General features: G+C 40.2%; 2 protein-coding genes across 4 annotated transcripts; one reads left to right on the top strand and one right to left on the bottom strand.

Annotated features, from left to right (window-relative positions):
- Window positions 1-493: 493 nt before the first annotated feature.
- On the bottom strand, window positions 494-4,870 carry LOC128746551 (HLA class II histocompatibility antigen, DR beta 5 chain-like). 3 transcript variants are annotated; one of them, XM_053843674.1, is made up of 5 exons: window positions 4,352-4,870; window positions 2,520-2,734; window positions 2,145-2,426; window positions 1,124-1,231; window positions 494-888 (listed from the first exon to the last, which is right to left on the bottom strand). In XM_053843674.1, the coding sequence occupies exons 2-5, from the start codon at window positions 2,710-2,712 to the stop codon at window positions 860-862; spliced, it is 612 nt and encodes a 203-aa protein (XP_053699649.1). In that variant the 5' UTR covers window positions 2,713-2,734; window positions 4,352-4,870; the 3' UTR covers window positions 494-859. The 3 variants fall into 3 exon arrangements, with proteins under 3 accessions (XP_053699649.1, XP_053699648.1, XP_053699647.1); XM_053843673.1 differs by lacking the exon at window positions 4,352-4,870 and adding an exon at window positions 2,896-3,125; XM_053843672.1 differs by lacking the exon at window positions 4,352-4,870 and adding an exon at window positions 2,896-3,124 and having other exon boundaries at window positions 2,520-2,783.
- fam171a1 (family with sequence similarity 171 member A1) lies at window positions 4,396-23,560 on the top strand. The gene is made up of 9 exons (XM_053843667.1): window positions 4,396-4,769; window positions 11,070-11,297; window positions 11,800-11,892; window positions 14,940-15,098; window positions 16,127-16,303; window positions 17,979-18,095; window positions 18,187-18,301; window positions 20,284-20,401; window positions 20,863-23,560. The coding sequence occupies exons 1-9, from the start codon at window positions 4,661-4,663 to the stop codon at window positions 22,363-22,365; spliced, it is 2,619 nt and encodes an 872-aa protein (XP_053699642.1). The 5' UTR covers window positions 4,396-4,660; the 3' UTR covers window positions 22,366-23,560.
- Window positions 23,561-26,280: the final 2,720 nt, after the last annotated feature.

Below are 26,280 nucleotides of genomic sequence, written 5' to 3'. Positions count from 1 at the left end.
TGCAGTGTGCGATTCAGCAATGTGTCAACTAAGTTGCAGGTCAAAGTTCCAGGTGTATGGTCAGCATTTCACAGATCTACCACATATTATGGTAGAGATCCAGATTATTTTGGGTGTGGAATTCTGATTCACAGTAACATCCACACTGACTCCATTGTTTATGAACTGTCTTGTCTGTTTTAGCCCTGTCCCTGCGCTCTTTTGTTCCACCCGAGCAAGCACATAAGGTGTTAGCCGTAAAAGGAGCACCAGACTGTCAGTCAACGGATTATACTGTTAAGACAGTTGATCTGATGAAAAAGTGTCCTCTTGATTGCTCACACGGAAACAGCATTGGAAATAGCATTTCAAGACAACTGTGTCTCATGAAGTAGCTCTCTTCTGAGCTCTGTACCACAGGTGCTACACAGAGTTGAGGTGTGAGGAAACACCTACCAAAGTAATAAAAGACCACTGCTTCAACTAAAAAAAAAACAACTCTGGGAGCAATTGGTTAGAATAGTTTAGATTAAATCACCTTTATTAGTCCCAAAGTGAGGAGTGAAAAGTCATTAAAGACAAACAGGACACATTAAAGACAATTGTACGATTGTATGATTTAACTCATTAATGTATTAAATTCGATTGATTGACTGCCATTATTTATTGCTCAATGGAAACATTTTCAATAGAACATATACAATAGCATGTTGGTCATGTTTAGAGCCAGAAATTAACTGTTACAGGATCATCAACAAAGACTGTTTAAACTAACAGCTGGTAATCAGGATATACAGGTATTGTTGAAAAAATAGTGAAAGAAATGTGGAACAATTTATTTATATTCCTCATGCTTTGTTCCTGGTGGAGAACAGATGATTCACATTTGGGTCGGCACCAAGGTTCTTCCTAGATTGCATCAAGAAAAGAGTTATTTACAATCTTACACACAGTTAATAATTATGTTTTACTATACAGAAACAGAAACTGGGAACACAAGTGGCTACAGTTCAGTATAAATACTGTACATCCCATAACTAGGCAACACAGCTAAAGGTACCAATTGGTGGGTTTATGAATAGGCTGATGCTCCATATTAATAGTCTGATCAATCGACATTCAACTGTCTCAGCAATAGATTTACCTGTCTTATTTTTGTAATAAATCAGGCCCGCAAGAAAAATGCCGAGTCCCATCAGAATTGCAAAGGACCCCACAGCAATCTTGATCTTCTCTGGCTCAGAAAAGCGCTCTGAAACCACACACATATCAAAATCACAAATTATAGAAATATTTTTCCCCCAACAAGATCTGCATTTACTGAAGGAGGAGGACCAGTGATGTTGCAAGGACTCAAGATTTTAAAAACAAATGAAAACATGTGAGTTCAAGTATTTGAGGTCAAACATACATCAGAGATTAAGAGAGGGCAAGAGGAAAGTGCAGGGATGTTGCAATGGGAGGAGACAACTGGCAGGGGTGACCTGTGACAGAGGAGTGGCAGCTTGACTGAAAGTTTTATGTACGGGAAGGCTGTTCGCATGCCTCTGGCGACAATCTTGGGATTGTCAAACACACAAAATGAGAACTATTTTGCGTAGACTGTGATTTACACCACTCATCTGTGTATTCACAATACAATTTGTATTCTTCCTATGCAGGATTCAGGGGAGTGGTCTTTTTTTTCACCATTAAAAATGATGGAGGGGAGTGATAAAAGACAACCACTCGTGTTGAGTCCAACCACTTGTGGGGATGCTTGCGATTTTTTATACAGGGTAATGCCATGCCCTTGCGCCCTCCTGCTACTCGAGAACTGGTTCTATGATGCTGTCAACTGCTCTGTTCTTTTCTGAAGTGCATTATACACAGTATATTGTGTTGGCAGCAGGATGTAATACAACAAGCCCACTTTCTGGTTTAATTCAAAAGGTTCAGTCTTTTGTGGATATGACTGTATCATAGCTAATGATTGCTGTCCGGTCTCTTTCTTTCATGAAAACAAACAAAAACTGTACAGCATAGTGGACTTGTACAGTCATTGCCAAGTTAAAAAAAATTATACAAACAAGTATTAAAAAACAATTTAAATTAATTGACAAATCAAATCGGTTATTATCTTTTATACTGTGCCAAAATTTCAATGATGTGATTCATCTACGTACCCCAGTTCTTAAGCATCGGCTGATCAAGACTGGCATGGTCCACCACACAGGTGATTGTTTCTCCAGGTTTTGGCGTGTACTCCAAGAAAGAGTGGATCTGATAAAGCCAGTTTCCATCAGCCAAGACATCTGTGTTTGTTACCCCAGACGTGACGTTTTTCCCATTTCTCAGCCACATCACTTTGATTTCTTTGGGATAAAAGTTGTTCACACTGCAGACAAGCATTGCTGCATGTTTCCCATTTTTGGCCTCAACTGAATGGACCCAAGCTCTGGGCTCAACTAGAAAATGATATGCAACAGAAAGACACAAAAAGGATATTTATCAATTTTGCTGTTGAATATTTGGTACTTCATAAGAACACAAAATGATACCTGTTTGCATTATTGTGTCGTAAAATTCAGGGAAATATCTGCATATGGCTGCATTCCTTTTTTCGTCGTTGATGAAGTGTTGGTTGTGGTTGAGGATTTCCGCCGTCAGTTTTCCCAGTTTTGTATAGCCAACACATTTTTCCAATGTGCTATTATATTCAAGAATAAGGGCCTTGTTGACGATAACCTCCATCACGTAAACAGGATGATGACTGCTGTCAGAAGTAAAATGACAGCTGATATCAAGATAACCAAAGAGAGCCCCTGCAATAGAACATGTTTGTTACTCACAACTCAACAAATGTATGCTAATATCGCTATTCAAACTCAACTGAACAATTGTGTACGTGAATATTTTAAAAATATAATTCCTTACCCGTACAGGATAAAAAGAGATGGAAACACAGAATTACGAAGACACCACTCATGTTGAACAAATCAGAATTGAACTATCGTCTGTCAAAATAAAAACTGGCAGACAACAAAAGGTGAAAGTAGGTGTGGCTGCGAAATTGGCAAAAGGACAGAACATATTGTTCTTTGGAGGAATATACAATCACATGACCATAAGAGTCATCTTTACTGAATTATGATATTTGAAGCTATAAGAGCACAAGTTGGGAGCACAAATCAGTTACTTAAAAAATAAAAACATGAATCAGATTGCACAATCAAAGTGTGAAAACCAGCAGAGCCTGTTCTGCGAGACTTCGACTCTTTCTGGGAAGTGACGGTTAATCATTCCTTGTTCTGTCCATCTGGCTGCCTTCCTGCTTTGGATGCGACTGTCCACCCTTGTGTGCACTAGTTTTAGTATTTAGTTTTTTCACTGTAACTTTTCTAATATTGTTGTTTGGTATTTTTAAGTGTGCAGAGTATAAAAATCAAGAATCATCAATAGATTGGTAATGTTGGATCTTGTTTATTTTATTGAGCCATCCTTTTGAAAAAGACATTGTTTCACATTTGCATTTTGCTTACTACTGAGCCCCTTTAGAATTCCAATGGACTGCACAGCAATATTCATCATCTGGGTCTCCATTAAGGCTTCTGCAACCACAAACAAATCAAAATTCCTAAATCAAACTCAGCACAAATGATACATTTATCTGGTTAATAAAGTAATGAGAACTACTGTTCCTCTACATAGAAAGGAGGAAGTGTGATGGCTGAGGTTTTGCGTTCAAATTCTTTGGATTGTTTCTGGAGAGATTTAGCTAAGTGAAGGTCATGGGGCAGGTCTGGGTCTGAGTGGAGCACGCACATCTGGTGCGGGTTTGGACAGCTTGTGATGACTTGGGTGAAAAAAGTTCACGACAGAAACACACTAAACACCAGTAAGAGGTGAACAGCTGATCCTGAATACATGTGTGAACAAGGTGAAGTTAACTTTTGAAGACTGCTGAGTAAAATAATAGATTTTTTAAAAACTAAATAACCACCCCCTTCCTCATAGTAGACTATAGAACCACTTCCTTATACTCATTTTCCTTTTCCACAGTTGATAAAAAGGGATGCAGACACCGAATTGCAAAATCAATCTACATGTTGAATAAGACAGAATTGAGCTTGTACAGAAGAGGAAACCTGAAAGAGACAGGTGACAGCAGGTGAGGAAGTGTTAGCAGAACGAACCATACACAAACACAGACTAACTGAAAAATGAACAGGCGTTGCCTTACAGAACCAAAAAAACGGATCTGGTATTTCATCCTTCCAGGGTTACTATTCAACTGGTCTTTCTTTCTATCTATCTTCAAATAAATAATGTTACACTCTTCGTCATTTGGACCAGCAAGAATACTGAAGTGAAGACCATTGGTTGTACTTACTACAGTAAACCGACAAGAGGCGCTGGATATCCTTCGATGTCAACGGTAGTGCGTTTGGAGTTAGCCGCCTGTTGGTGCTCTATTGTGGGGCATGTGGCTCTGAGGCGCAGGGCTGTCTTCCTACTGACCCCGGACAATCGTGGAAAAACGAATCAAGTCGTTCCCGGGTTGGGGATGTAAGAACCGGAAAGATAACGGCATGGAAGTGGAATTATGGATCGTCGACTTCTTTTTGGAATAAACGGCGAATGAGTTTTTGAAAGACTAAGAACGGTTGAGTTTTGATAAACGTTGAGCCACACATCTGCAATGATGCGGGCTGTGGACAGGGTTCCGTCCACTGCCTTTCTTCTGTTTGTCGGATATCTGGTCTCAAAAGCTGCCTCTAAAACCTTGTCGGGGGACAAGGACGCTGAAGGTAAAACATCGTGAATGTTCTCTGACACAATTGTGCGCTGCTACTTGGCTATTTTAGAGGCTAATGTTGTCGCTAGCCAGCTTGGATGCTGATGTGACCTGAGTCTAGCTAGCTGAACGTTAGCCTGTTAGCAGAAAGAAAAAGTGATCATGAAAACAAATTCAAAGTCCTTATTATGATCAATTGTCTGTTAACTTAAATGCACGCAGCTTTCAGTTTGAGAAGATCTGATTTGACCTGAACAAACTATTGCCGATGCACTCCAACAATTAAAATAGTCTTGCTTGTTAAATATTTAATGTGACGTAATAGTACATTTGTTTATAAAGGATGCTTTTATCTCGACTGACTAAGCAGTACAAACCAAAGGGAAAGAGAATGACAAATTTGTTTTTCAGTAAGTCAATCATTTACATCACAATCACTGGTTTTATTTTAAGTTCACGAGATGATGTTGGCACATACAAACCCTTTATTTAATCTGCTAGGTGCATTACGATCACATGTTTTTAAAACAAACTTGGTTGAATGAGAAGACTTTTTTAAAATTTATTTTTTAAATTCTTCATCAAGTTCCAGTTTCCATAATTTAGGTCTATTTTAATTTAAAACATGGCAAGGTGCATCATTTCATCTGTAGGTTTATCTATTATCTGCTTATTCAGTTGTCATCCCACAAATGGACCTTGTGTTGAGTAGGGAAACATTTTGGTATTGATTTATTGCTGAAAATGCAACCTTAATCCAAGAAGATGCCAATTTCAGTACCATAGGAAAAAAGAATAATTCAATAATCAAACACTGAATAGTAACCCAAATATATTATATATTATAGTATATTAAAGATACACGATCCTCAGAAATGCACTCAGCCACAGCTCTGTTCAAAACTTTTCAAAGCTTCAGGAGACTAAGAATCACATTGTTGTTGTTTTTCAAACTGAAGTAGTAGTGTTAGAGGTAATTCTTTGGTTTAGTTGCAGGTCAATGGCTGCTTGCCACAGAAAATAGTGACTTTAGTGAGTTAAATACAGTGAGTGCAGTCTACTGTAGTGTGCTAGCTATAGCTTTTAACAAAACATCAAAGCACGCCACTTGATGGAATTTGTCATGAAGGTCACTGGTGTTGTTGTCTGAGCTGGGTGCACTCACACACGCCATATTATCGGTACAATAACAAGTTAGCATGTCATGGGGTTACAGTGTTTGAGTATTCTTGATTTCTTCCACCCAAAATCATTATCAGAGGCTCCTCTGCAAGTATGGAGCAACAAATCCTTCAGAACTTGGCTAAATCTGCATTGCACATCCTAGTCTCATAGAAGTAGATTTTTAAAATTTTATTCCCCCCCCAAAAAAACTCATAAAAACTAAATACAACTTAAGTCACACATCCATCTGGGCATATGAAGAGATGGACTGGTTGAGGATAGCTGTAGGCTGGGGAAAGGTTTCCTGCTCATGTATAAAAATGAGTGTTTTTATTGTCATGAATTCAATTAATTTTAAAACTCCCCATTGGTTTCCCAGTTTCTCTGTCGGATCGCTTATTGATTGGCTGTCTTCCATTCGTTTTTTGTTGTCGTTTTTTGTGCATAGTTAAAGAACATGTCGTGCCTTCAATAGCTTTGTCTTCTTTGTATTTTTCTTGTTGTGGTTTTTGTTCCGTTGCACATCTCGTATTCCATCGAAAGTCTCACTCTTTGTACTTAAGAGAATTGTTACACCTGGCTGTTACTACTTCATGTTTAAGAATAACTCGGTGAAAAGTGTAGTGAGGCTACTTTTAACTGTGTTTAGTCTCCGTTTTCCCTCTCCATCGGACCATGCACACCGACCTTCACTTCAGTGCATGTTTACTTTAGGTGAATGGTGAGCTCTTTTTACAGGCTATGTAGATGAGTGGAGCCAGACAGCCAGACTTGATCTCCTGCACATTACCACTGACCATAACAGGAGTGGGGTTTCATCTACAGTTCAGGATCTGCCAGGAACTGGACAAATCAAATCATGCTTGATTTCAGTCATGAGACGTTCAGTGATTCTGCTCGCCTGAATTCTCATGAGAAACATTTGTGTTAAAACAGCCTTCCAACTTCATTAATCATTTACCACTTGTCATTAAAGTCAGGGTCATGGGAGGTGATCCATGTTTTTATGATACGTCTCGTAAGGAGATGCCTCTACTGGTCAGCCACAAAATTTTAACATACAAATAGACATACATCATCAGTTAACCAGCTCTTAGTGCTGTTCAGGATTGCGGGCCGTGCTGGAGACTATGCCAGAGGTCATTGGGCGAGAGGGAAATACAGGAAGCCACCCTGGACAGGTTGCCAGTCCATCGCAAATTTTAATATAGTTGAGAAATTTAACATAACTCAGACATGAGATTTCATGTAGAACAATGTAACTCCTCAATCCTCTATAAGGATAGGTAGATGATACATGGCTGAAGATTGAAGTGAAGGTTTTTCCTCATGTTTTGTAAGATGGTAGCATCCATAAGAATGGACCAGATCTGTCAGTCCTCTTATATTTCGCACGCTTATATGGGTCATAATTGAAGCCCGCCAATTTGATGGACCGATATTCATTGTTGACGCACAGCTTGATCATTTAAAGTCAAGTCAGTCCCCATGATGCACTCATGGTGCATTCACAATATTGTTCTCTTGCACGCCATTTTTGTGTTTTGCCATCTCCTGCAGAGGTAATGTGATTTGTGGTGGTGCTGACTATGCAGGTAGGAAGAATTGGCATGGCAAATTTGTAGAGTCTCTTATTGCGCAGTTATGGCACAGTTTTGGATCAGCTTTGTTTTGTCATGTTTATTTACCTTTGTTTCACACCAACATTCAATTACTGTTCCCAACATCACCAGAGAGTTCCGGTTTTGTTTTGAAAGATTTGAGGAAATAAATCAGTTAGGAGTTTGGTCACGGTAGCAGCAAAATAAGCAATGGCAAGTGGACAATACACCTATTTCTTCAGCCTGAACATGTTACATATTTCATAACAACCATTGAACCACACCGGCAGTACCTCCAAATTTGAAGTTTGACAAACGCTGCGGCGGGCAGTCACAAGGTTATGCAGAGGCTACAGACACTCTATAGACAGGGACAGGACTGTTCTGTCTTCAAAGGCATTGAACAAAAGCATCAACATCAAAAACTTAAATAAAGCGTGGTCATTATATTTGGCCACAGTGTGGTGTGTAACTTGAACTGCGGCTGGGTGGAGACTCTGAACATGATTTCCCACACTGTACTGGACTTTTTCAACATGCAGTCGAAGTTCTGAATTATGTGTGTGTATATATATATATATATATATATATATATATATATATATATATATATATATATATATAAATAAACTAGGGGCATATGAGAGACAGGTAATTTTTTTTCTGCACAATGTGCTTCTCCATCACACACATTCTCTTCATCCATGCACAATGCTTTATTACTACGTCTAAATACCATGGATCAAGACTCGTATGGTTGCAAATCAGTGCAGAGGATCATTGCAGAGATCTTAGTAAGTCGTGTTGGCAGAAAGAGCCTTAAATGAGAGTACTTTACGTAGTTTACACTCTATGGTCCAGTCCCTCCAGGACATTTTTGGATTGTTGCGGTCAAAAATGCCAGATTTTGTGGCGGATTTAGAATAGAAACTGTGGTGAAATCTGCAAGCTTATATGGTTGTGGCTCATTAATACATCTGTACTGAATTAAAACAGTGTCAGAAATAGTGTTAAAAGAGCCATGTTTGTGTACGTCCGCCCTGTATTGTGTTCAAGTCACGACATGGTGTGCTAGTGAACTCTGCTTCTTAGTTCTGTCTATTATACATTTAAATAATTAGAATTTGGAACCGTTCACATCCAACTTCTGACCTTTGCCTGTAATATTTGGCATCACGCATGACTTCATTATAACAAGGTGGTAGTGAATACAATGACTCACATGCCGCATAGAGGGGTTGGGGAAAGGACCTTGAAGTGACTGGTGGAATTTGCAGGAAAGTCAGGTGTTTGGACATAGTCACAGCACCTTGTAGAAGTCATGATGTAAAATTGGCAAAACAAATCAGGCACTTCTCCGGAAAATCCCGCAACTTGTTGTGATGCTGCAGCCCGGCTGCAGAGTAGACTTGCCGCTGCAGACATTAGAGTCAGCCAGCCATGATGGCAGTTGTTTGGCAATAGTTCTCCGTCAAGGAAAATGACAACGGAATTGCAGGAGGGGCAGTCGTACAATCCTGTCAATTCATATCCTGATATTTCCACTTCACTCATCTGGTAGCTAATACTTGCCTTTTCTCCCTCTTAGCACATTGCGTTTTGCCAATCTCAAAAACAGCCACATTATTTACAGTAACCAAAAATGCACCCTCTCTCACCATGAACTTGTTTTACTTGAGTTTCTCTTCATGGTACTTGACTTAAGCGCCAGGTTTTGTGGTGATTCTGGCTGACGGCACGTCCCCATGTGTGCTGGAGCACAGAGGAGACGTGCGGCTGTTTAACAATGATGTCATCACAGTACTGATTTATTGGTCGAGAATTGGGAGGGGGCGCTTGCGCTTACATGTCATTCCAGTCTCTCCCTGGGGATGTTTTTAAGTGAACACAGCTGGTACCACGAACAGCAGTTCACAGGGAGTGGATCAGGAAGTGAGGTCATGAAATCATCTAAAGACAGCTAATCTTGAGGCCATATGAAAAGATAGCCCTCTCTTTTTTTCTTGATTTGACAAGCTATTTGATAGATGACCAGCCAATTTAAAGACCTTGTAAAATGGCGTTGCTTGTTTCAACCACGCTGCTTAACACATACTGGATTGTTGATTGGTGTGGGGGGAGGGGATGGCATACCAGTGTTGCATATGTGTTTGTGGGTGTCATTTGTGGTTGGTTCCATGAAATGGTTGTGGCAATATTGAATTCCTTTGTTTTAATGTGGAGGCTAAGAGGATAAAGTACTCCTCCAATTAAAAAGCTAGGAGTTAGTTTCGTAAACAAGTGTGCCCAGAGTGTGCCGACTGGCAAGATGTGGCTAGCTGCAAGATTACGCTGGTAAACAAATATGGCGCCCTCGATGGCCAAGCTATGCCTGAAAAATGTTGATCATGTTCGCTGGAGTCACTGGGCAGAAACACTCCTTTCAAAGAAGGGTAGGGCATATTACGATAATCTGACATTTAGGGCGACCTGCTGTAGACACAAGAGGACGTCCATTTTTTTCATGTTATGCAGTTAAGGCGTCCTCAGCACGCCCAGATGCCCTCATAGCTAAAAGCCTGAGTTGCACAGATGCTGAATTCAGATGCCATTTGTACTGGACTTCTGAGTTATTCATTATGTTTTCCTTTGGTCTTCAGTGTGTCATCAAATGTCAGAGAAAATATTTTTTATTTTTATTTATATTTTGAGATGCTAACAAAGTGACCACTACTCATTTTATTCTGTTTATTAAAGTAGCTTTACAACAGTTTGCAATTACACAATTCTTATGGGGGGCGCAGCCAAAACGTAAAGTATTCTTAAACTATTAAACTACTCATTATTGCTTTAACTCCCCTTTGACTTACAATAAGGTAGTTTTGTCATTGTGAATCAAACTTGAAGACATATCAAAAGCTGCAGAAAATGCTAAGATGTGATTTTCCTTTGATTTTATTATTAACAAAAAAAAAAAAATCTACAGAATGCGCACTAGGACAGAGCGATCAGAGTAAAGCTTTTGTTTTTGTTTTCCCAACATACAACTGTCTGACGTCACAAGGTATCAAGCGTGACCCAAGGAAAATTAAAAAATCCCCTGACTTAATAGATGCAGATATTTGTTCGGAAAGCATCATAACTGAGGTTTAAATTATTTGTTTGTGTTCATCTACTTATTTTTTCCTTTAATAAGCGTGTTTCAATAGACTTCCTCAACTGTAAACCACCAGACATTGGATACCTATGTAAGTCGTACAGTTCGTGGAGTTTTCTAAATATACATATATTTGTTTGCCATCTTGGATCAAGTGTTCTCTGAGAGAGGGAAATGATCCATTGTTTCTCAGGGGAAGTGCGGCAGACTGGGATTCAGGAAATGGTCAGAAGGCTCAACGTTCTTAGTGGTTCGGTATGTGCTCAGTGGACTGAAATCAAAGGGTCTGGCATTGAAACAAGACCCACTTGAGGGATGGCTGTCGAAAACAATTCTAATAATACCAGTATTGTGTGTAGTGTCACACACATAATTGTATGCTCAGCTTATTAGGTGTTCTGTTTCTCCACAGAGGTTACACTGAAGGTTCACCTCAGCGATGCCAACACTCAGCAGCCCCTGGGACGGGCAGATGTACAGCTATTTACCAACCACTCTTTACTTACCACTGGAACCTCATTGGCGGATGGTGACACCTACCTGCGCTTCCTCTACCGACCCGGGACGCCATTGATTGTCACCGCAACCAAACAAGGCTATGTGCCAAACTCTGTGCCTTGGACACCTTCCAGACTACCCGGTAAGTTTATTATTTTTTGGTTGTTTTTATTAAGCTTTTAAACATTGGTGGAACTCTTTTTTTTTCCTATTATATTTATTTTATTATGTTATTAGTTTTACATCATGCAAACAATTGGACAGCTCTATTACCATTTTGTTTCATTTATTGCCACAACTCAGCAAGCGGTCTGAGTGAGCTTTCGCTAGAAGAAACACCCTCCCTCACATCGGATACCCCCCACGTGGTCGCTCTGTCTCTTGTGGAGCAAATATTGGTTTTGGTGTGGAGTGTGACAGGGTAGCCAAATGACGCACACCAATTGGATTATTACGCTCACCAGTTCAGAACAATAAGAAAGAGAAGGAAGGAAGGATGGAAGGAAGAGGAAAGGAATTATGTTTGCCAGATGCTTGTCCTCCATCGCTGAAAGGAAAGGAAGCTCGAAAAAAATGATTTAGCGTTGTGTGAGAATAATCTGGCTAGTCCATTGTTTGTGTTCAATGTTGTGTTTGTTTTCCAGTGTTTTCATCCATCAGCCTCAATCTTCTACCAGAAAGGGCTGCTACTCTGATGGTTTATGAGGATGTGGTAGAGATCCTTTCAGACTTCCAAGGTAAACACAAATGACTATGTGATGATAACTCATTTGTTAGTCTTTCTTTTTCCTCTTTTTTTATTCACAACTTTGCAACTGAACTTTTAAATACTCTTTTATTTTATGCTATTTATTCATGGAGTGAATGTAAGATATGTAATATTATATACTGTATATGATTTCACTAAAAACAATTATCAAGCCTTTCCTCAAAATGTCCTCAATGTATTTTTGTTTTCACTATAAATATATTTGTTTGACTAATTTTACCCTTTGTATGTATGCTCTGTTCTGGTCTTTCAGTGTTAAATTCAGTGCTTCATATATCAACTTTATTAATCAGATATTTTTGTAAGTTCAAGAGAAATTTGAGATACACATGATAAAATATGACATTTTGCATCATCATGAATGACCAACCGGTTACCTTTTTCAGATTACTTTTACTTCTCAGAACTTTTGTGTTCTGTCAATTTTATTTTGGGGTTAATTGTGGGTGTTTATTGTGACAATTCACAGTTGTCTCTAGGAGCTGATTTGAATGATATGACATGATATTACCGCGACAGAACTTTTCACATACTTACTGTTTGTGACTATTGCTGATTATATATTTATATTTCAAATGTAAAATAATGAAACATATAGGTTTTTTCTCTAAATGTCTGGATTGGATGGTATTACTTAAACATAACGTTATTTTTTATTGCAGATCAATAATATTAATTCTTTTTGTAACAAACTTATTTAGTGACCTCATATAGTTGAGCCAAGTCAATATTTTCAGCTAAAATCATAATGATAGTTATATTTGATATTACACCAATTGAATGTAAGCCGTTAGATAAGCGCCTTCAGTTCAGATGTTATTTTCAGACCCTGCAGCTGAATATGGGTCTGGAATCTCATCAACATTGGCTCACATGTTTGCCAAATATTGGTGTCTTGGGCATCCCTTATTTGTTTGCAAAAAGGTGGAAACCCTACTACGCTCTGTACTGAAGTTTTCACAGGAAGCTCCGTTTTTCACGTTGTCCTCAGTAACTCAGCTCAGACACAACAGTGACTTGTTACTCCAGTTCACAAAGGATTGCACAAGAGCTAGCACACTATGTAGAACAGTAAAACAGCTTTAAACCAGCTTTGTGGCAATAATGATATTTATTGACTGTCCTCTGAATGTGTGGTGTCCATGTGTGAGAGTTGCAAAATAACAGTGAGAGGAAAGTACTGTCAGCACTAGGAGCTAGTAGGACTTATTCCAGCAACAGCAAATTATTGGTACACTTTAAATTCAGTTTGATTCTGATTACTAAACAAAGGTTTGCTTGGTATAGAGTCAACTCAAACTCTCTGTGGTGATTGATGTTTTGTCCTAACTTATCTTTAAGGCCAAGGGAACTGTGAACATGAATGTAGTGTTTTGCTTTTATTTGATTTATTAGTGACTTGCAAAGAGAGAATCTAATCCAATTATGATCTGGATATATAACCCCCCCCCCAAAAAAAACAAAAAAAAACAAAATAAAATCATGGAAAGGATTGGTCCGTTTTTAACCACTTGTTGTATGAAATATATTAAAGGTTTTTACTCTGCTATGTTCACACTTGTCAGATTCAGTCACAGTGCAAGTCCTTTGTCTGTCAGCAAATATACTTTTTGTTTGATATAAAGGACAGAAGTGTATTTGAGGACCATGACAATTCAATTCAGCAGAAAAAAAATCTCCAAATCTTCTATCAACTGTATCTGCAGTGCATGTCAACTCAGCTGTGCACAATGTCTGTAGCACGCGCCCGTATGTAATTCGTGCTCTCCTGTTCAGCACAATATGGGAACCCAAGGGAGAGATTACACTTGGCGTGTGTCACAAGGAACAATAATGAAAAGGGGGGAACGTAACGAAGGAGTATTAGACAGTGTGTGTGCGGGAAAATGGGAACTTGGGTGTGGTATTTTGGCGAGGGGTGGGGAGATGGGGCTAGGCGGTGTCCAACAGAAGGGGGAACAGATGAGGTGAGAGCAGTGTTGAGGGGGGCCATAGGGAGTTGAAGGCACAAGCCAGACAGTTTTTTATAGAACAAAGCTACATAGATGGCTATTGCGTTCCTATAGGTACATAAACCTAATTTAGTACACATAACTCTTAACGCTTGATGTGTTTGTACAAGCAGAAAGACCCTGCAAACACTCTATAACAGCTGGATTTGTGTCTCACACTTCAGGAATGTGGTCATGGTCCACTACTTGATGTCACGTAGCTGAGGCCAGCAAAATTAGCTTTATCATGTTAGCTTCAGCGGATCTGCCATTTGTTAAAGGACGGTTGGACCTCAATGTTATCCCGGGACTGGGAGGAGTCAGTGGTTCCCCGAATGCCCTTCAAACAATGTGTCCCAGGGGAGTGATAAATGCCTGGATCCTGAAATCTAATTGTATCACTCTTGGTCTGCGCCGCACTCTTTTGGGGAATCACAGTGGATTTGACGGGCCAGCAATTCATGAATGAGCAACAAATGAAATGACACCAGCAGTAAAAACCTGACCTGCTCATATCCAGTCTCAACACCAGTTATCTAACAACAAAGTATATACTATAGAAGTTTTCGTCACCAATTTTTAGTCATCAATTTTATACATTTATTTAATGTTCTGTAATATCTTTATGATTTGCCCTAAAGTAATTTCTGCTTTTCTTTTCCAGTTGTAGATAATCCAATTGTTAAATTTGTATTTTTTCATATTCTGTTTTATTTTTTTCTCCAATATAAACTTAAAAGTGTTGATTTATTTTATTAACTGTCCATGTGCAATACTGTGGCTGCTTTATGTTATGTGTATCTTTAATTTTTGTTTTTACTGTCCTTAATGTCTGTGTTTACTCTGCTGCTGTCACAAGCCAAATTTCCCTATTGTGCGATTATAAATGAATATGAATATGAATAAAGGAGTATCGTTCCCATCTTGTTTTATGAAGTCTGACCTCTAGTAGCCACTGACTTTCCAATAAAAATGTAACACGGCATCACTAAAAATAGGACTTTAATCTGTTTATCTCCTCAAGGTTTTAGGGCCCAGCCTGTTGTTCACTTCCAGCGCAGAGCTCTGAATCTTCCGTCCAACTCATCCTATGCAAACCTGTCTGCTCTGCTCACTGTGACCAGCTCTCCCTCGCTCATCCAAAGCTTTCCGCACTTGCAGATTCTCAGCTCCAACACTACAGGTGAGGTTTTGAGTATTTGGTGTACCCCTAATCTAGGTGAGGAGTGGATGGTTCACAGAAGGCCACTTGAACTGATAACAAAAGGTCTCCTTTACTTTGTGTATTTGTATGCTTTTAATGTATTTAAGTTTGTGTTAGAGGATGGGTCGGGAGCCGAAAAAAAACACATATTTTAAAATTGAATTCTATGACATGTCCATATAGATCCATACAACGAAACGGAAAGTGAAGACCAATCAATTTAGAGCGAGTTGAGTTTTTAATATTTTTTACAGCAATAAAGTTACAATCCCCATGCGTCAGGTCGATCACACTAGTTGATGTCTGTTGGTATTTAGGGATACTGAATGGTTCCGTGAAATGGTGGCGTGTACGTGTACATTATATCTAGCCAATACTGCCGTCAGTAATGTGACGTAGAGCAGAGCAGCATTGAACCTATCACTCTCAATAATAAACTCAGTGTGTGACCTAAGCAGTTCCCATGATGCGTTGCAGTACAGTCAACCAATCACAGTTCCGGGAACAGAAGAAGTCACCGTTATCAAGCTTGCTGTCGAAGGTGATGGCACCTCACATGCAACATCATTTACAATAGTGGATGAACAGGATGGCTAAATTGGAATGAAGTCAAGGAAACTGTGGTTAGTTGTACCATATTTTGCTCTCACATCTTTGATGGGTCATTCAAAGAGCCAGGCTCCTTTTGTTGAAAGAGCCACATCTGACTCGCGAGCCATAGATTCCATACCCCTGTGTTAGAGCATCCTAGAGTTTGAGTTGCCGAAAGGAATCCCGTCCTCACAGCCAGGCTTTCCTTTGTGCACTAGAGGCCACCTTGTGTTTTGTGACACTTTGTAACCCTGTCTTCGATTTTCCAACCACCCTCCTGTTTCCTTCTTTCCTGTTGATCCCCTTTCCTTCCTGTCTCTCTTAGCCTTGTCTTATTGTTTTAGTTGACCAGACCTTTGACATCTTTCTTCAACATGCTTGTTTTTTTTTTTTAACGAACACATTCTTTCTTTCAGGAACGGAGAAGTTCTTTGAATTGACTCCAGTCGCAGCAATTTCAGTTCACTTATTGGCCAGCGACGGAGCGGAGTTGCAGGTGAATGAACCAATCACAGTCGCTGTCCCACTACCAAGCGACAGCATCCTGAAGGAAAATGATCACATCCCTGCATGGAGATATGAACCTCGTTTTGGTATGTTCTGAGAAATTTATCAAAGCATTTCATCCCTTTTTGTCTCATGTATCAACATTCGTCTGAGTTAGTTTAGCTCAATGTCAAAAATGACCGTACCTGCCATGGAAGAGCAACAAAATTACTTATTTACAGTGCAAATAGGAAACTTTCATCTGAGAATAATCATTAACAAAACTGAAACGGACAACCCTAAAGACTAACCTTTGAAGCATAGTTTTCTCACTCAAAATTGAACTGCAGCTCATCTTGAGAATTCAAAGTCCTACCATGAGAGAAATGGTTACACATTTTTGTGCTCTCTTAACCTCTCAGAACATGTGTCCTAGGATGTATTATGTGCTGAAGAATGTAGATGTATGTAGAATGCCACCTTCATTCTTTAACCTCATCTTTTTCAGTGTCACACAGTTTCAGGAAAACAAGGGTCATAAGCGAAGAAAGCTATAGTGTCCTGTTAGCAAAATTATGAACAGACCTGAAACTTTTAAGTACCTCCCTCCTCCTAAGACTGCCCTGAGAATCTGCCTTTATCTCTTCATAAAAGGGCTTTGATAAAAACTGAAAGGGTACACACATAACTGTTGCTTACACTCCGCCTGTAGCAGTCACTATTTCCACAACAGGCGTCATCCAAGGACCCCACTCTTGGCTACGTCTCTTGTTCCTTAGCAACTTGCCAAATAAGCAACAAACGGTTCCCTCTCTACTGATTTAGCTCCTCCAGTGAAAGTTGTAATCATGTTTCAGCTAGAATACCTTAAGAAACACAGAGACGGCTTTTTCTCTCTGTTGGAGAAATGCTTGAGCTTGATAAAAGGCCTGTCATGGAGGAGCTTTATTTACAAAGGACAACACACACATGCACGCGCATACACGCAGAAGCAAAACCTGTTTCTCTGGAGTAGATCTATAGTATTGAAGTCTAGACAGGCAAAAGCTTAAGAAAGTGATGTTAGAAAATACCAATTGAATAGTCATGTGTTCCATTTATAAACAAATCCTCATTGGAAATGGATACAGAAATAATAGTCATCGTCATGGATACAGAAATAATAGTCATCGATTTTATTATTTCATTTTGTATTTGTAAATCTCAGCGTCAGAATTCAACGCTTTTCCGTGTTGATTAGTCAAAAGCCTGAAATCACACTTCTAATAAACTGATCTGGCACCTAAATGGAATTACTTAAAAATTGGCTGAAGCCAGAGTGGGTGTTTGTGATGCCGATGCTATGGATCAGTGTTATGTGTATGTGTATGTAATCTTTTAGTCAATGAAGCGCGCAAAACATTGCAGCTCAATTTTTAATCCTTTATATAAGAGTATTTAATATTTAAGTGTGTTATGCAATAAATGTCCAGGAGGTAGTTCCAGTCTAAGCGACAATTCATGAAATATTGATTACAAGAGAGGAGTTTTAAACGGATGTCTTCTAAATATTGCGAAATAATTTGGTGACAAAATGGTCAGTCAAGTATGAGGGTGAGAAACATTTATACTGCCTCCTTGTGGTGGAAATAAGCAACGTCATCTTGAGCTTGTCTGATTTTTGAGCAGGATGGGGTACACAGATTCATACTCACAGACCACTTATTGTCATTCTTAGTAGTTTTCATTTTTATGGAGTCAAACTTGAATGTGTTTTTTTTTTTTTTTTTTTTGTTGGACTAGGTGCCTGGATAAAGAGCAGCTTGGGCTATGTCCGAAAGGAGGCCAATCAACTGACTTTGACCTACATTGCTCCTAAGCTGGGCTACTGGGTGGCAGCCATGTCCCCTTTGCAATCAGGTGGGTACCACCTAAAGATATCAGATAATTTGAAGTTGGTCATTTTAAAATGATGTATTAATATGTTTTCTTTTATCTTACCTATCAATAGATCCGATTGTGGCGAAAGATATCAGCACTTACCACACCATGTTTCTACTTGCCATTCTGGGAGGAATGGCTCTCATCTTGCTTTGTCTCCTCTGTGTTCTTCTATATTTCTGCAGGTTCGTATTGTTCGTATTCTTCAGCACCCAAACGCTAGGGACTTACAGCTTTGCAAAATAAATCAAATGCCTGTTGCTGTCTATGTCAATTACTTGGGTGAATGTATTTGAACCTATGGGATCTTGTTGGAAAGTGATATTAGGCTTAAGAGCATGTGTATGTATATATCTAAGTATTGTTGCAAGATAAAGTATGTGAACCCTTTGGGATTACTTGTATTCCTGCATAAATTGGTGATAAAATATGTTCTGATCATCATCAAAGTTTCATCACTATACAAACACAGTCTGCTGAAACTAATACCATACAAAAATGTATAAGTTTTCATGTTTTACACAACATAAAGCAATTCACAGTGCAGGGTGGAAAAAGTATGTGAACCTTTGGTTGACCTTCCATTGGCAGCAGTAACGTTTCCTGTAGTTTCAGATCAGACTTGCACAACGGTCAGGGGGAATTTTGGAGCATTACTCTGTACAAAACTATTTGAGTTCAACAATATTCTTGGGATGTCTAGTCTAGGAATTGGTCCCATGACGTCATGCCACAGCATCTCAATCGGGTTGAGGTCAGGACTCTGACTGGGCCACTCCAGAAGGTGTATTTTCTTTAGTTGAAGCCATGCTGTTGTTGACTTACTTCTATGCTACGGGTTGTTTTGTTGCATCAGCCATCATCTGTTAATCTTCAGTTGCCGGACAGATGGTCTTAAGTTTTCCTGCAAAATGTCCTGATAAACTTGGGAATTCATTTTTCTGTTGATGATCGCAATCCGTCCAGATCCTGAGGCATGATGGTCCCCTCCACCATATTTCACAGCTGGGATGATACTTTGAGGTTGTGTGTTGTGCCTTTTGTTCTCCACACATAGCATTGTGTGTTTCTTACAAACAAATCCATTTTGGTTTCACTGTCCTTAGAATATTCTGCCAGTAGTGCTGTGACACATCCAGGTGGTCTTTTTGCAGACTTCAAACGTGCAGCAATGTTTTTTTTGGACAGCAACGGCTTCCTCCGTGGTGTACTCACATGAACTCCATTCTTGTTTAATATTTTCCTGATTGTAGATTTGTCAACAATAATGGTAGTATGTGCCAGAGATTTCTGTAAGTCTTCAGCTCACACTCTGGGATTCTTTCTCACCTCAGTGAGCATTCTGCGCTGTGCTCACACAGACATCTTCACAGGGCGACCAAGGCAGAGTAGCATGAGTGCTGAACTTCCTACATTTTTAGACAATCTGTCTTACAGTGGACATCAAGGGTATTAGAGATACTTTTGTCCACAATTCTGGATTGTAGATCTTCTGAGAGCACTTTTGTGCGAGGCATGGTTCACACCCAACAATCTCTCTTGAGGACAGCACAAATTGGTGGCTCAAAACTGGTTTGTAGTTTATGAAGGACGGGGTGCTTTAACCAATGCATCAAATCTCATCACACTGATTTGACTCCTGGTTGGATGCTTCCTGGCTCCAATTACTCATTAGACTTGGGGTTCACATACTTTTTCCGCTCTGCACTGTGGACGTTTACGGGTTGTGTTGAAATTAAAACATGAAAACTTATATTTTTTGTGCAGAATTAGTTTAAGCAGACTGTTTGTCTAATGATGCAACTCAAACTTATTTTATGACCAATATATTTATAAATCCAAGTAATCCCAAAGGGTTCACATACTTGTTGTGACTGTATGTATGTACAGTATGTATGATATATTATTGTTATTTGCTTGTTTTGATGTGACTGTATGTATGTACAGTATGTATGATATATTATTGTTATTTGCTTGTTTTGATAGAGCTTTAGTGCCACCTAGTGTCTATAACATTAAACTGCAGACACAGGATTTGCGTGTGCATAAATAATTGAGCAAAACAGCAAATGCATTATCAATGGGTTTGTCACAATCCAATTATTTCAAATAAAAATGAGTTGTACTTTGAATAACATCAGCGAATGATAATCGGTGTGATCCACAGGCGTCGTTGTTTAAAGCCCAGGGGCTCTCACTGCAAGCTGACTGTCTCCTCTGGTCTGGACAGTAGCAGGAGGGACCAAGCCACCTCCATGTCCCACATTAACCTCATCAGCAATGAGGTTTGTATCTAGTTAATGGTGCATCATGTTGTCAATTGGTGTCCTGAATTTCCTATGTATTTTGAGGTCGGGATGTAATGGTTACCACTATAAATGTTAAATTTCAATAATTGCCAGCAAACTGTGTTTGACTGTCTCACTTTGCCAATAACTCCCGATGACTTCTTATTTCCTGAGGATGGAGCAGTGTTTTCATTCTGTTTGTCTTTGGAATCTGCCTTGAATCAAAAGTAATTTTGTGTTTCATTCTGGTTAAGTAAAGGCCCGCTCAGACCGTTCATTTCTGTGTTTGATGTCAGCAGGCGCAATGTTTAGTTCAGAATCCAACTCTGCTCTGTCTGTTCGTTGAATTTACAGCCATTTACTAGGTTATTAATTGTACCTATTGTTTGCATCCTTTGTAATTGTAAGACACCTCTAACTAGAACAACTCTGATTACTTAAATGTTTTTTCTACACAGCTTGAGCTGGTGTCGGTAGCTACTGAGCCAGACATGACCACGCCGATGCTGAAATCGTGTTCCTTCGAGCGTCAAGACAATCCACCGCAGCCAAGCCTTCTACGTCAGAGCAAACACAGCTGTTCGTCTACATGCAACCAAGGCTCCTCTCTTGGAAATCTGACGGCTCGCAGCAGGGATCACCGCCAGTCTGCGGAGACCTTCCAACTGAAAGCTGCTCTCTCATGCGGCGCTGACTGCGGCTATCGTCAATCATTCACGTCCATCTGCTCATCTAGCAACCCAATTTCTGATAGACTGTCGCCGGTAAATCACGGAAAAATGAGCAGCATTGGGATGGTCAACTGCATTTCCCCCTCGTCTCCCCCTCACACTCCCAGTCGTGGGGATGGGATTGAGTGCCGGGCCCCAGACTATCTTCTCTCTCGATCTGTGGACCACCTGGAGCGCCCTAATCCACCATCGCTTGTTCGGCCTGGGCAGCTCCTCTGTTGTGGATCTGTGGATTTACTCAGTGGGGGTGAAGGTTATCCACGGGTGCGACCCACTTTGGTGATACCTGCCCACTACATGCGGCTACCAGGCGAACACCCTTTGTCTGGCCAAGCCCTCCTTCTGCAGACTGACCAGCAGAGCGACCTAGAGACCATTCAGGCCGAGCTTAATGCAGCTCAACCTCAGAACTCCGTTGGAAAGGCATTGAAAGATTCCTCCCCTGGTCCGACTAAACATGGTGATGGAGAGAACCTCGGCTTGTCTGAGTCCCTGTCAATCCCAGCAGCACTTGGAGAAGCTGCTCTGGTGGAGATCAACAGTGAGGACACGCTGCTGGCAGAAAAGACTTTGATGGAGCTGAGAGGAGGAAAACCACTTCCTCATCCACGTGCCTGGTTTGTCTCTCTAGATGGGAGATCCAATGCACATATTCGACACTCGTACATTGACTTACAGAGGGCAGGTTATCAGGGCAACACACCAGCAGCAGGAGGCCAGGAAAGTCACACAAAAGGCAGGAGGCCAGGCAATAGCAATGATGCCAGTCTGGACTCAGGTGTAGACCTAAATGAGCCAAAAGCTAGTCGTAGTGGGAAAGAAGGAGAGCGGAGTAAGAGAGATGTAGAGGACAGATTGAAGGTCACCAAAACCTCTGTGGCTCAGCTGGTGTTTGTAGATGATATGGATGTCGCTCAGGGAGAGATGTCCAAGTGTAGCACTCAAGAAAACAAACTTTCCCCTGGGCCTTCAGACAGACAGATTCTAAGTCCTCCAGTTGATCTTGTAGCTGTTGACGTGGAAGATAATCAAACCCCACAAGTCTCTCCATCACCTTCGTCCTCTCCTGCTTCTCCTCATTCACCAGCAGAGACTGAGCCTTATAGAACTGATCGTGATGTGGTCTCCATTTCACCTGATGAAGCCCCACAAGAGGACATGGATGATGAGAAGAAGAGCCCCTGGCAGAGGAGAGAGGAGCGACCACTGCTGGCCTTTAACCTGAAATGATGGCTTCTTTGCAATGGGACAGTCACATGGAGGCTTTACAGCATTGATTTTACCACTTGAGTGTGTGACCCAGAAACATGTATTCTCTTTTCACTTTTACTTTTCACATGTACAACGCCAATAGACGATTAATTGACAGATGCCAGTATGCAGCCAGGTGTGAGTGAGTCTTGTAACATGAACCCCATTCAAGCCATATTGCCCTCAAAACCCAATCAGAATCTGGGGTCATGTTTGAGAGCCACTTTGTTCAAGGTTGTGTGTCTAGAATGATGCAGGTAAATATAATCATTTTTACAGAGTCATGAGATTGCTAGAGCCTTCTCGTACCTTTCTCGCGTGTTTTAGTTTTTATATTCAAGATGCTTTTTTTTGTTTCATTTTCTCTCCACTGAACATTTCAACCACTATCTGCACTGCAGTACTATATGATGTGACACACTGATGCTGGTTAGAGAGGATGTAATGCCACTAGTTGATTGTATTTTAACAAAAATGCTTTTGTTATATGCCTTGTACATTTTGTTATTTGACCAATGCATCACTTTTATAAGCCAGCTTGAGATGCAGTTTTTACCGGTTTGTTTTGATGATTTTTACTTTATTTTCCCTTCACTTCTTTAACTAGAGCTTATTCAGCATATGCCTTGTTGTTCTGGACACTCACTTAGCCTGAAACCAAAATGTTTTTCTTGCTGTTTTTTCATTGCTTCCAAGTGCCTTTTAAACAAATTGACTCATTTTATTTATTCCTCGCCTTCTATTGCCTTTAGCTTCGTCTCCTCTACCTCAGTGTATAGTTTTCTCATGCACTTGTGAAAGAAACAGCCGCAGTCTTTCTCCAGTTATGCAAACTCCACTGCAGCATTTTCTTGAAAACATCTGCTCGCTGCTGCAGTTGCTACTCACTAATCAACAAAGCACTAAGGTCACTGTGTAGATGAACTGTACCATGCAATATGCTGAGTCATGTTATGCATCTGGTTGTTTTTTTTATGACTTTTTTTTTTTTATCTTGGTTCAACACCATATAACTTCAGCAGTCATACTCGTGTGTATTCTTCCCCCCCCAAAACCTGGCGTGAAATGTCTTCTTATTTTTGGATTGAAGTGAGAAAACATTATCTTTGGTGTGTTTATGGGTTGCCATAGTGATTTGATGCTCCTCATTATAAATAAACCGCCAATTCACAAACCTGTGTGTGTCGATAGTGAGTAATGAGAATGAGTATAAACTAGTGATTATAGCTGTACCCTCACTAGAAGAACATGATGACGTGCGTTTTTTTTCTCTGTTTGTTCTCCTTGTGACAGTGTTTCATCAAGGTACTCAGATTTGCTCCCACTGTCCAGATGTACTGTATGTCTGCACGGTGATGCAGATATTTTTCCCGTAAACCAAGATTTTAGGTTTTAACAATTTGCTGGAACCTTCTTGAAACACAACAACGATGTAGCTCATGGCCGGGCAATTAAATATTCCAAAGGGCCACATTAATACTGTGGCTACTGAAAGAAGAAGAATCTTAAAATTTTGTTATTAAAACATTACAAAAAAAGCTGAAAATGAGATCTAAAAAAAAGGTATTTGATATATTTTTTTCCGCTTAATATACCTTTTATTCCCATAAGGATCAGAATCAGAAACATTTATTTATCCGCAGGGAAATTGCTTTTTGTTACAAACACAGCTCCTGATCAAAATAAAAGAGTAATGTAGAAGAAAACAGAGAGAGTCGGCAACATAGAATGTTACTTTATGGAGCCCTGGAAGTGAGATGTATTTAATGTGTTTATTTTTTTGGATGTGACATGCATGAATTTATTTATTTTTTATCCCGAAATAAGTTATCTCGTGATGAATTTTATCTCGTGATAATTAGCATCTCGAGATGATTTTTATGCATGTCACTTCCAGGGATGCGTAACACGTATAGCTTAGCCACATATGGTATTATTTTGAGTAGAAGGCACTTGATCAGAGTGTTAAAACTTGCAGACAGTGAATGACAACGTTGACGAACAGTTACGAAGCCATAGGAGACATCGTGGTTGCAGGACGATGTATAGAAAATGCTTTGCCAGAGAGGCAGTTACGCATGCGCTGACATTAATTGTATCTTGAGATAAAAATTATCTTGAGATAACTGTTATCTCAAGATTTGAATTATCACAAGATAAAAACTATCTCGAGATAATTGTCAAAAAAATGAAGTCAGGCATGAAATATCCCAAAAAGTAAACACATGCATGTTACTTCCTGGGCTCCGTATTACTTAAACAAACTTAGATAAAAATAAAGAATAAAGACATAATATATACTACTAAGTGCAAGTAGAAAGAAACATCTAAACAGTATTTATGGTGTATTCCTGTATAAAAATAAAGATAATATATACAACTAAGCGCGAAATAAAAGGGAACTATCTAGACAGTATTAACAGTGTATTCACAAAAGCAGGTTATTTCACTGAAGGAGTTATTGCACATAAGTCCAGGGACATTAGCTGACACTCAGAGGGAGGAGTAGTACAGTTTAATGGGCACAGGTGGGAAACATTTTCTGTGACGCTCTGTGGTGCATCGTGGTGTAATAAGTCTGGTGCTGAAAGAACTCTGTTGCATAATCATGACATTGTGAAGTGGGTTGGACACACAGTCCAGGATGTCCTTCACTTTGTGAATCACTCTCCTCTCTGACACCTCAGTCAGTGAGTCCAGCCTCAGTCCCACAGCGTCTGCGTTCCTGAGGATCAGTTTGTTCAGTCAGTTGGCGTCCACCACCCTTAGCATGCTGCCCCAATGGACCACAGCATAGAGGATACCACAGACTCATAGAACATTCTGAGCATTGTCCTGCAGATATTGAAGGGCCTCAGCCGCCTCAAAAAATAAAGATGGCTCTGGCCCTTCCTGTAGAGGGTGTCAGTGTTTTTCTTCCAGTTGAGTTTATTATGACAACTGGGGTCACTGGTACCTTGGTCCAGATTGTCCACAACACCCCTGTATTCAGTCTTGTCATCCTTACTAATACATCCAACTACCGCAGAGTCATCCAAGAATTTTGAAGGTTATAGGTCTCAGTGCAGTAGCTGAAGTCCATGGTGTAAAGGGTGAAGAGAAAGGGAAAAAGAACAGTCCCTTGTGGGGCCCTGTTAAGCTGGTAGATGACAACTCTGGGCTGGTAGGCAAACTGTAGGGGGTCTATATGTGGTTCCACCCAGAGTCATAGCTGGTCCAAGACAAGTCTCTCCAGAGTCTTCATTATGTGGGAAGTCAGACCCACAGGCCTGTAGTCCTTTGAGCCAGCAGGACACGGGCTTTTCGGTACAGGAACAAGGCACGACGTCTTCCACAACACAGGAACCCTCTGCAAGCTCAGACTCAAGCTCAAGACATACTGGAGTGATAATAATGTTCTGCAGCTTTGCCTGGATGAAGCTTCCCCAGTTTTCTTCTGACCGCCTCAGCTGTGATGTTCACTATAGAACTGGGGGTGGAGGTGGAGGTGACGGGCGGAGGAGGGGTCAAAGGGCCAGGTTGGTGGTTGCTGAATGACGGAAGACAAGGCCATGGGGAGGAGGGTGTGGACAAGGTGGCGATAGAGGGCAGGCAGCAGAGGTGTTAGCAGGCTGTGGTGAAATATCGAATCTGTTAAAGAACCGATTTAGTTTGTTTGCCTGCTCCACACTGCCCCCAGCTCCCCTGTTGTTGGATGGCCCAAGACGAGTGATGGTCCTCATCCCACTCCAGACTTCTTTGATGTTGTTTGGCTGGAGTTTCCCCTCCAGCTTTTTCATGTACACCTCCATAGCCTCTCTAATCTTCAACTTCAGGTGATCCTTCTCACCTCCTCTTTATTGCATCCCTAAAAACCTTTTTCTTCTCATTCAGAATGATTTTTATGTTCTTTGT

Source organism: Synchiropus splendidus, chromosome 15 (assembly GCF_027744825.2).
Source record: "Synchiropus splendidus isolate RoL2022-P1 chromosome 15, RoL_Sspl_1.0, whole genome shotgun sequence".
Classification (NCBI taxonomy): Eukaryota; Metazoa; Chordata; class Actinopteri; order Syngnathiformes; family Callionymidae; genus Synchiropus; species Synchiropus splendidus.
This window is presented reverse-complemented; position numbering and strand designations above follow the sequence as displayed.

What these genes read in the sequence shown, in the direction of transcription:
- fam171a1 (XM_053843667.1), top strand. Translation starts at nt 4,661, where the DNA reads ATGATGCGGGCTGTGGACAGGGTTCCGTCCACTGCCTTTCTTCTGTTT. An exon ending in GACACCTTCCAGACTACCCG is followed by an intron (nt 11,298 to 11,799) that starts GTAAGTTTATTA and finishes TTTGTTTTCCAG; the next exon opens with TGTTTTCATCCATCAGCCTC. An exon ending in TCTCAGCTCCAACACTACAG is followed by an intron (nt 15,099 to 16,126) that starts GTGAGGTTTTGA and finishes TCTTTCTTTCAG; the next exon opens with GAACGGAGAAGTTCTTTGAA.
- LOC128746551 (XM_053843672.1), bottom strand. Translation starts at nt 2,947, where the DNA reads ATGAGTGGTGTCTTCGTAATTCTGTGTTTCCATCTCTTTTTATCCTGT. An exon ending in TCTCTTTTTATCCTGTACGG is followed by an intron (nt 2,784 to 2,895) that starts GTAAGGAATTAT and finishes GTTCTATTGCAG; the next exon opens with GGGCTCTCTTTGGTTATCTT. An exon ending in TTATTACAAAAATAAGACAG is followed by an intron (nt 889 to 1,123) that starts GTAAATCTATTG and finishes GATGCAATCTAG; the next exon opens with GAAGAACCTTGGTGCCGACC.